The sequence below is a fragment of the Juglans regia genome, chromosome 3, assembly GCF_001411555.2.
Source record: "Juglans regia cultivar Chandler chromosome 3, Walnut 2.0, whole genome shotgun sequence".
Lineage (NCBI taxonomy): Eukaryota > Viridiplantae > Streptophyta > Magnoliopsida > Fagales > Juglandaceae > Juglans > Juglans regia.
Genome location: NC_049903.1, coordinates 7,614,046 through 7,625,053, shown reverse-complemented (window position 1 = coordinate 7,625,053; position 11,008 = coordinate 7,614,046). Strand labels below are relative to the sequence as shown.

The 11,008-nt window shown below is 31.1% G+C and overlaps 1 protein-coding gene across 2 annotated transcripts; it reads right to left on the bottom strand.

Annotated features, from left to right (window-relative positions):
- Positions 1 to 4,674: 4,674 nt before the first annotated feature.
- Positions 4,675 to 7,971, bottom strand: LOC108984540. Of its 2 annotated transcripts, none has more exons than XR_004801136.1 (2): positions 7,839 to 7,971; positions 4,675 to 5,465 (listed from the first exon to the last, which is right to left on the bottom strand). XR_004801136.1 is itself a non-coding variant. In XM_035688409.1 (2 exons), exons 1-2 carry the CDS (start codon positions 5,674 to 5,676, stop codon positions 5,223 to 5,225), a joined length of 372 nt encoding a protein of 123 aa, XP_035544302.1. In that variant the 5' UTR covers positions 5,677 to 5,700; the 3' UTR covers positions 4,675 to 5,222. The 2 variants fall into 2 exon arrangements, 1 of the variants encoding a protein (XP_035544302.1); XM_035688409.1 differs by lacking the exon at positions 7,839 to 7,971 and adding an exon at positions 5,548 to 5,700.
- Positions 7,972 to 11,008: the final 3,037 nt, after the last annotated feature.

Here is an 11,008-nt window from a genome sequence, read left to right as displayed (position 1 = left end):
TTCTATCCATACACGGAAAGTTTGAACGGCTCCTTTTCGTAGTTTTTTTTCCCATTTTAATTTTGTTTACCATGAACAGAAAAAATCAATTTACAAATACATTTTTTATTGTATAAACTTCTCGGGATAAATTTTTAAAACATTTCTTTAAAAATGATGACATCTATAAAAATATATTTACATGAACAAAAATCGTGAAATAAATGTATATGTGAGTCTAAAAAAGTAATTGATCCATTAAATTTGTATTTGGAGAAAAGATTTTGTTGGATGTTTTTTGTCTTTTGACAGTTTATTTATTTATTTATTTATGTTCCTTTTAAATATATATATATATATATATATATATATATATATAAAGAAGTTTGATTTCTTTTTTTCTTGAAATTCTTAGTTCTGAAACAAGGTACAGTTTAGAAAATTTGGGTGAAAAAAAAAATTAGAGATTTGGGATTTAGTGCTAACTTTTACTTAAGTTGCAATATCTATTTCAAGAGAAAGGAAACTCCCAGCTCTTGGCTCAAGTGGTAAAACCTGTAGTCTTGTGGTATACTCATTTCACGTCTATGTTTTAAATCTTTTTGGTGTAAACAATTTTAAGGAGATATTAGACTGAGAGAATTTTTCTTTAAATTACTTTGCATTTGTGGAAAACTCATTATTGAGAGCTTGGATCCTGTGTATCCTCGAAATTAGTCACGAGACTTATTTCTTAGACGCCCAATGTCAATAAAAGAAATAAAAAATTTAAAGAGGAAATGACCACACAATCACATACTTAAACCAATGTTAAGGTTGAGGAGTAATACTATTCTGAAGGCCTTTACACCAAATATTATCCATCCAAATATAAGTATTCAAGTTTGAGTATGCTCAACTATGTAAGGGATTATTGTTGTAGTTATTATAAGAAAGGCATTCCCCCATCTAGTTCCTATCTTGGAACTAACTCTTCTATCTGATGATCTTTATAAATAACATGAATTAATGCAATCAAATAAGTGTGAAAGTCCATTGAAATGTCTGTCTGATTTAGCTTCACTTCAAAAGATGAGCATTCCATTTACTTGGAGGACCTTTTATCTTTACAAAAATGCTACTTGCAACCGAGCAGGGGCACCCTCACGGCATCGTGTCCAATGTGGCATTATTGGAACGTCGTTGTTTGCTACTTGCTCAAAGTTGTTCACACAAAGACGAACGAGGAGATCTCCTCGTTCATATGTCCTCTCTTACAGAGCCATCTACACTACCTAACTCGTCAGTATATCTGGAGTCTTTCATAATCTTATAATCTTTCAATGTCTCGCTGAAAGCTCTCTTACAGAGCCCTCTACACTACCTAACTCGTCAGTATATCTGGAGTCTTTCATAATCTTATAATCTTTCAATGTCTCGCTGAAAGCAAATAAATGTATCTCCTCTCTGATTTGAGATTCAATATTGCTGCTCTCAAAGCTCTCATTCCACTGTCCTACCTTTTCCTTGAACAAATATTTACAAATACCCTCATGTATCAGGCACTCTAAATCATAATAATCTAACTCAATGTAAAATTATTTCCTTAGTCCTCTCAAAAGGGTAAAATATATCTCCTCTAATATCATTGCCTTCAGACTTGCGCCTTCTTTTTCTTGTCTTAGCATCCTTATCTCATTTTGTTGCTTTTCATTTACTGCATGAGAATTAAATGGAACTCTATTAATCTTCTCCCAGCCATCTGCCAAAGTATTGATGCTCTCATCAAATTGTGATATCCTTTTCTCGATAAAACTTTCATTTCCATGTATGGATGTATGATCACCAAAAAAATTTCCCATCTTAGCATCCCATTCCATGAAATTGTTCAGTCTCACAACAATTTCTTGGATCCTTCTTCTAAGATTTAGAGGATCATTTTCTTCTCTAAAGAATAAACATCATTTTTCTTGAAGAATTTATCGTTTCAACCTATTCAGATCTTCACTTTGCCTCTGAATAATAGATTCATGAATTTTTATCATCTTAGCCGCATATTGCCCATTCACGCGAAGACGAACGAGGAGATCTACGTTTCTTCTAGACCAAAAAATCGACTGCCTCAAAACTCAATATCTTCTTCCACGGTTTTGCATTTTTGTTGGATATTTTTTTGTTCTGAAATGTAAAACTTTCCTCATTTTTCTGTCCGTGTTCCATTTCTTTTCTTTTTTTTTATTAAATAAATCGGCCACGTGGGCGGTTACACAACAGTTGCTACAGACGGTTGTCTGTAGCAAAACTGTTATCTTTATGTTTATGCTATTTATGATTGGAATTTAATTTAGCATATATAGGCTATGATCGCTGCTCTAAATAAAGTTGTTAGAGAATACAAAGTTAATATAGGAAGAAATTGGTCGTAATTTGTCAAACCATAGAACCGATTTGGGGAAAAATAAATAATTTTAATTCCAAAGAACTTATTACAGTATTCACTATAGCCTCGTTTGTTTTTAATTTTTTACAATTCATCTCATTTCATTATTATAATTTTTTTAAATTTAAATATAAAATAAAATAAATAATTTAATTTTTTTAAATCTCAAAATAAAAATAATATTCTAAAAATAATTCATTCAGTTTTTAACTTTTATTTCAACTCATCTTATCTACTAAAAACAAACAAAGTGGGCATGTTTGAGGGGTGAGATGATAATTTTGTGTTTTATTTTAGTGTTTAAAATATTATATTTTAGTATTATTATTGTATTGAGATTTGAAAAAATTGAATTGAGATTTAAAAAAAATTGAATTGTTTATTATATTTTGTATAGAGATTTGAAAAAAATGTAATGATGAGATGAGAATTTTGTGTTTCATCTCATCCTCCAAACCTGTCCTAAGTGTGCCAAACATGCCTTATTCGGCAGCTATTTCTTTTATTTTTTTCAAAAGAAAAACAACTTGTTCTTTTTAAATAATCTCCTGTCTATACATTTTTAAAACATCAAATTGCTTTCATTACTAAATTCGTTGAATTATTTGCACCAACCTTCTTGATCTAATATTAAAACGTGTAAGTTATGTTCACTATCTTTTAAAAAAATATAGAACTATTAAAAAATAAATTTCTTCAATGTGATTTTCAAATTTGTCAACTTTTTTGTAAAGAAGTGTGCGTGACTTATACATCCCATAATTATATCTAATATTACTCATATTTTAATAAATATTATATTTTTTTAAAGTCAAATAAAAATATATCTAAAAAAATGTCAATGCATACATATGTTTTTTACGAATTCTACCACTTTCATAAAACATCATAAAATCCTATTTTTTGAAGTTTTTATTTAACTTGAAAATATTTTTAAAAAGGAAAATGTTTCTTTAATAGCTCATTTCTACCGTTCTATTTTATCATTGTGATTTTTTATTTACTTATTAATTAAAAAAATATTTTTTAATAATATTATGCCAGCGGCAGACGTACCACGTCCCTTTTAAAAAAAGTCTTTGATATAAACGTCAAACCCGAGGAATAACCATTGTTGGTTTGTTGGACCAAACAAAAGAGAGAGAAGCCTGGTGAGTCAAGACAATAACCATTGTTGCCATAATTAAGTTAAATAATATCTAGGAGAAGGTGGGATAATCATCTTTTGTCTCATTTCTCGACCTCATCCATAGTGATTCTTAACTTTAATGATAAAACAAAAGAGGTTAATTAGAGAGTTGAAAAGGTCAAAAAAAACTGAAAGTCACGTACATTTTCCTCATGGAAAGGACAAAGAGCCATGTGCATAGATTATCTTAAAAAAAACCCTTCTATTGCAGAGAATCTTGAATTAAAGTTATCTTAAATATAATTATAAGTTGTATAAGTATTATACAATCTTTTTAAAATATATATATAATTTATTATTTAAAAATTAATTATTTTTTATATAAATTTCATATTTATTTATTTATTTTTAAATAATTACGCTTATATACTCACAACTATAACTACTATTTTTTTTATATTTAAAATTCGTAATTTTCTTCCTATATTGGCGGTGGGTGAGAGAGGGTACACGAGGACGTCAATAACTTAGCAAAATATAAATAATAAATTTATATATTTTGATTAAATTAAATTTTAGAGATAAATATATAATAAGTTTACAGTATTTATATATAGCTCAACCTTTGACGTTACGACAAAGTACATATATACAAAAGTCTTATGGGAATTTATTTCTTCTCATCCCCTTCCTTCCCCCCTTAGTCATTTTACTTTATCTGGGTTTTTCCTGGGATACACATTCCGCACCTAACATCACAACAGTCCATCTTTATATTTGGACAAATGACAATTATCTATTTTCACAAGGCTTATGCCTCACACGCAACTCAGGCCGCACGCCAAGTTCAAGATTATTTTTGAACAAGCAATACACTGTCTTAGAGCATTGGCATTGGATTAGCTATTTTATTCTTCAAATTTTGAAGAATATGTAACTTTTTCACTTTTAGCTAACCATTCAAAACATTAAGTCTACATTGGATTGGCTATAACACTCTCTATAATAATAAAATATTATTATTTTTTATTTTTTTATTTTTATAATTAATTTTTATTTTTTAATTAATTATATTTTCATAACCTCCTATAATCTCTAACAATTATATTCATTTTCATTTTCATAATCCAATAAACAAAATTTAATCACACGATATCAATATTATCAAAATAATTACATCGATCTTCAATGCAACCAAGCCAATTCTTACAAACATCATCACCAACTAATGCAAAATAAGAGTAATGAATAGGGTGGTAACCAACATATAAAACAATGAACATCACACCCATATTTGTGATCCAAAATAACAAAAAATCACAAAATAGCATAGGCTACAACCCAAAACTCCCCACCAACAAAAGGCTACACATCTTCAAAAGATGAAGATTGAGATGGAGATGAAAATCGCTTCCTTGATTTCTCAAAAACCTCTTTTTAAAGATTCAAGAAATACTCTCGTTGCATTCCATTCATGCCAGCAAGATCTATCTTCATTATCTCTATATCAATCTTCATATTCTCCGTATCATTTCTCCTTTTTTTCTCCACTAGTAATTGAGCCCTATCAACATCCAATTTACTAGTCGCTTGTCTTCTTTCAGACATGAAAACAGCTCTATCATTTGTCATGCAAGTTAAGGCCTCAACAAATTCTGCATCGTAAGATTCTGCAACCTTCCTTTTTCTCTCCCTTTATTTCTCAGCCTTCTTGCCTGGAGGCCTTTCAAAAATGACATCTACGTTGTCATCTATCGTGTCGTCTCCTAGTGGAGTCGACTCTGCCATAGCAGGGCGTTTCCCATGTGGTTTCCTTTTAGTTGACAACATGGACACGTGTTGCTGCCATTTTAGTTGGTGTCTCAATAGACACCAACAATATTCCATGTTGTATGTGGCCTTCTCAGTCTCTCTGTACATGATTTTAGCTCTTTCAATCTAAATATGCGAATGTAACAAAAATGTGAGATTAGAATTTTAGCAAGAAAATTTAAAATGAAATTTAGTTAGAAATTCATACCTTATCCTGCTCTGTCGCACCACTTGGATGCAAAGATTCTACTTGAGCCACAGCAGCACAAAATTTATTTGTGCATTTTTGGATCACCGACCATCGATTGGTCAATGACCCCCCAGAACGATTTGCCATGCTAGTATTTTTATGCTCATTGTAATAATTGCTAATTCTCTCCCACATTTGAGAATATTTTTGATCTGTCCCCCGTATAGCATCCATGCTAATATTGAGCCAAGCCGACACGAGGAGATTGTCCTCCTCTACGGTGAAAGACACACCTCGTTGTGTTTTCTTACTAGGTGGCCTTTTTTCACCTTCCAATAGTGTTGCTTGGAGTCCAACATTATCATGGCTACTAGCCATTACGGTTGTGGATCTCCCTTGTTCACCACTTTGCAATAGAGTGGTAAAGAAAGGATCTTCATCAAATGTGGTGTTCATCATTGATTCAAGTATAATTATAACAAATTAGGACTAGACTCATAAACACTGCTACTGAACAACAATCACAATCTCAAGTATTCACACATAATCTCATGCAAGCAAGTCTAATCAAACAATTGCTTAAAAGACAATACTTGATTTCAAAAAAACACATAATCTATATGCTTATATAGATGGGAAAACTGCAGTGAGGTGGGAGAAGCCTAATAAAATATTGATACCATTTACTCGATGTCTAGTCTGCATGGTGCCAATCTCTTCCTAATACCTCATCATGGTGTCTTGAACTCACTTTTAGTTCATATATATATATATATATATATATATATATATATATATAGACTGTATATGCAGAGAGGTGGGATGAGTTTAAATCTTATAATTAAACAATATATTAGTTTTGAGCGCACAACTAATATGCTTATATAGATGGGAAGAACATATAAATATGTAAAATGTAAGAAAAGGAGAAGCCTAATAAAATATAGTTGCAACTGTTGAAACAAGTGTAATGGGTTTAAAAATGCAGTGAGGTGGGAGCATGACATTTCAGAGAAGAGTTTTAAAACTGCAGTGAGGTGGGATGAGTTTTAAATCATAGTTTTAAAACTGTCTGCCATAGAGGATCAATATTGATACCATTTAAGGATTCTAGTCTGCATTGCAAATCAAAGAGGTTGCTTCTGCCCTATTGCTTCTGCCCTTTCAATTGTTTTAGTTTTATTGGCACCATAATCTTATAACTAAACAATATATTAGTTTTAGTTCTTTGCCTTTCAATTGTACTAATTTGTTTAATTTTTCTGACATTTTTTATGGTTATTACAAGATGGTAAAACAGAAAAGATGACTCAAAGATGTTATCCTAGTTCTTTTATAGTTACAGCACTTGTGATCCTAGTTCTTTTGCTGACATATTTGGGTTCTGCCTCCTCGAATCCTAGTTCTTTTATTGGTTCTCTCCGCCTAAGGATTTGCCTACTCTCTCACAATTGCAGATACTATGCTTCCAGGATACAGTTCGATATCTTCTAGTCTCTAAGTGTTCTGTATTTTTTTTCCCTCTGGACTTCTGCATCTAGAAAGAACATAGTTCTTGCTGAACATGGTCCGTTAAGGATAGAAAGTTGCATATAATTTCCATCATAGCTCCAAGATTTAAAATTCTCCAAACGAAACACTCTGGTGTGCTTCTAGTACTTACTAAAAGTCCTCTCCTAAGTATTGACTTGAGTCTATAGCTTTCTTGGCCTGTAGGATTGTTCTCAACATTAGGGGAATTCAAGAAGCTCAGCCTAGGCTCCAAATAATTCAATCGATTATTTGACCCAAATCAGTTCAGTTCAGTGCTGATCAATATATTATAGTCCAATGATAATATATTTAAATTTGCCCCAACATATCTTCCTACATCAAGTTCAGTTCTGGTTTCTTTGACCCAAATCAGAAAAATGAAAAATGCCCCTTAATTCAAGCTCACCTTCCATTACAGTGAGACGAAAGTGACAAGGAATTTCAGCATGAAAGTGAATAAAACACACACATGAAAGTGACAAGGAGCCGTCTAAGTTGAACATTATTATTCGATAAAACACACACAAAAACCAGGCATGAAAACAGAGGAAGTGCAGCACGGCCAAATCGCACCATCATGAAAGACAAGCGAGACTGAAGAAACTACCCGAGACGTACAAAATCAAACCCAAACATCAACAAAATCAAACCCAAACAATAAAATCAAGAGTAGAATCACAGCTAGGGCTTCGAATCAAACCCAAACAACATCAACAAAATCAAACTCAAACAATGAAAATCAATAGTAAAATCAAGGTTAGGGTTTAGAATTTTACCGTGTGCTTGTCGTGGTGGAGAAACGCTGTTGCGGTGCCGTGCTGGAGAGTGCCGTCGCGGGAGAGAATGGTTGCTGGAGAAGAGAAATGGGGAAGAAGAGAAAGAGGGAAGAAGAGAAAAAAAAAACTAGAAGAAAAGAAAGAAGGAAGAGACGCGGGAGAGGGAAGAAGAGAAGAAGAGAAAAAAAAAATAGAAGAAGAAAACGGGAAAGAGACGCGAGAGAGAAATCCAGGAAGAAGAGAAGGAAGAAACGTGCGAGAGGGAAGAAGAGAAGAAGAAAGAGAAAAGGAACGCGGGAGAGGGCCGAAATTAATAAATTATACATTTGGAGGTGGAACAGTACTTTTTATCTTTGAAGAAAAGTATGAATTTACTGTAGATAATATTTAAGATGAAAAGTCTTTAGCTAATTCAATGTGGACCAATTTTTGATAACGTTATTTAAATTTAGAGATGAAAAGTTATTTGAAGAAGCCAATGCCAATGCTCTTATATATCTTTTGGCAAAAGTTACTCTTCCCACTTGAGTCTACTGTTGATGGCTCGCCTTGGAATTTTTTATTTTTATTTTTATTTTATTTAGTAATTAAAAAAATATTTTATTAATAAAATTCTGATTTTTTTATTTTTTTAAAAAATATTAAAAAAATATTAATATAACTAACAATAACTCCCGACGAGAGCTAAGAACTGTGTCTGTAAGCCACCCATATCTTTAATAGATTTAAGGTTTGATAAGCGTATCTTACATAATTTGTGAATAATAAAATGATAAAGTAGTTGAAAAATTAAAATAATTATATTATTCCAAAACAGATCCAGTTTCAAGAGATGACCCTTTTATGTGTCCAGTTTAAGAAACAAATATACAACCTTCATTACTGCTAGACACGGTGTAAAAAGTGGCTACCACTCCCACACTTCAAGGCATGTCATGGTCTTCTTATTCAGATGAGGGCATAATTACCGCATGAATTTTCTTTTCGAGAGCCAACTTTACCATTTCTTCTTCTTTTGTATTGGATAAAAGAGTTTCTAATTAGATGCATGTTGGCAGTATTTAATTGGTCACTGATAACATGTACAATGAGAAAATAGCCCAAATTAATTAGCCGTGTACTATGTGAAAGCAACCTGACTCCGGACTTGGTGGGTGATTGAACCTGTTTGCTTTTGATGAATCATTAATCTTACCATTAAAGCATTGTAGCAGCAGTGGGTGCATTCTGATGTGGCTTTGATTTAATCCATCAGGCATCTACTTTCTCGCTGAAGCTACCAACCTGCCCGCCACCAATCTTTAATAATTGAGAAAATCTTGTTCACATTTTACTGTATGAAGAAGTCTCAGCACACTTAACGTGCTGGGATGAAAAAAAAAAAAATTATGTAAGGTGTGTGGAGAGTATGATGTATAGTAGAGTGTGATATAGCATTTCTCTTAATAATTATATGTTATGCACTTACAATTTTTTTAATATTTTTATTTATAAGATTTTTATTTATTAATTTTCTTTTAAATTTTAAAATTTAGAACTTTTAATATATCAATTACTAATATATAGAGAAATAAACTTTTTATTATTGAATATATCGTACTAAAAAATAAATGGGGAAACATAAGGCGTTTGATGAAAAGGGGAAACTCTGTACGTTCCGGATAGGGTGGACATGGTTGGTATTGTAGTTGGAACAAGAAAATAAAGACAAATATGATAGAGGAAGACAGAGCGGCCAGGACTCGTGTGTATATATGATTGTCATGAAACACCGACTGCTGCGCAAAACAAATTGGTAGTTAGCTCTATATATCTTTCGTAACATTAAAGCTGGGGACATCGTTTTTAATTGGATGTCGACGAGAACCATATAGGAACATGAAAGATGGTGAGAATAAAACATTAATTTAATAAATTGAAAAGGAAGGATATCTGGATATGTGGCTATGTGCAGTTGTCGAGCCCATCCATGTGCGTGCTAGCTGCAACGTACTAATTAATGGTCCAATTTAATTGAAAATGAAATTTGTTTCAATGTTCCTTCCTTCTTTATTCTTCTGGGGTAAATTTCGGGATATATATGATCAATTGGAGATCAAAGGGAGTATATATATGAATTGGGTACAGTTTATTAATAATAGTGAGTTACGATAGTAAAATGAGTTTTGTGAAGTCTACCTAAAATGAATTTAGATATATTTATGAGAAGTTAAAAAAAGTGGTGGATCTAGATGTAAATATGTATTAAGTTGAAAAAAATTATGAGTTTTACGTGTAAAGAGGTTTTGAGTTAATATGAGTTTAGTGATTTCAGAGTTAAGTATTTTGATACTAGACTCAATTTAAAATTAGACTAAACTGAATTAATCTCAATTCAATCAAAGTTCTAAACGAGACCTAAAGGTGGCTCATGTGTCACACCCTTTAATATTTTATATATATATATATATTAATAGTTTTATATTTGTATTAAAACTCTGAGTAAATAAAATAAAAATACTACTCATTTAAAAACCAATAGTTACATTCCTTGATGGAAGGAAGCAACACTTAAAAAACAATAGATAAGGGTTTTGACCTATCTATATATAAAGACCATTGATTCTCCATTAGTCACGTTTATTAATATAAATAAAGATAGGCTGAAAACTCCAATCCAATACTCTCCATATAGAAACTTGTGAGAGTTCACAATTCAGAAATAATCGATTTATGCGAATACTTGATAAACAATGGCTAGAGGTTAATATTCGACAATTTTTTATTATTAATTTTTCTCCTAAATCTTACAATAGTGATATGAGCACTCTCAATGGATTAGGTAAAGCTAAAGTACATTTTTTATACATTTTTTTATAAAATGTAAGATGAATTTAACTTTTAACTATTTCATTCACATAAGTCTCCATATTGGAATAACCATTTTTTCATTATATGACAATAAAATAATATAAGATGAATTTAACTTTGACTATTCACATCAAATCTCTACATTGGATTATCTATTTATTCATTATATAGTAATAAATAATTAATAATTTCAAAAATATTTTAATTTTTTTAATTATGAATTTATTTTATTTTATCATATTTTACTATTTATAATATTATATATTAATTGGTAATCATATTCTAATTATATTTTTTCAATTCTCATTTAAAAGTAAGAG

What these genes read in the sequence shown, in the direction of transcription:
- LOC108984540 (XM_035688409.1), bottom strand. Translation starts at nt 5,676, where the DNA reads ATGGCAAATCGTTCTGGGGGGTCATTGACCAATCGATGGTCGGTGATC. An exon ending in GTGCGACAGAGCAGGATAAG is followed by an intron (nt 5,466 to 5,547) that starts GTATGAATTTCT and finishes TCGCATATTTAG; the next exon opens with ATTGAAAGAGCTAAAATCAT.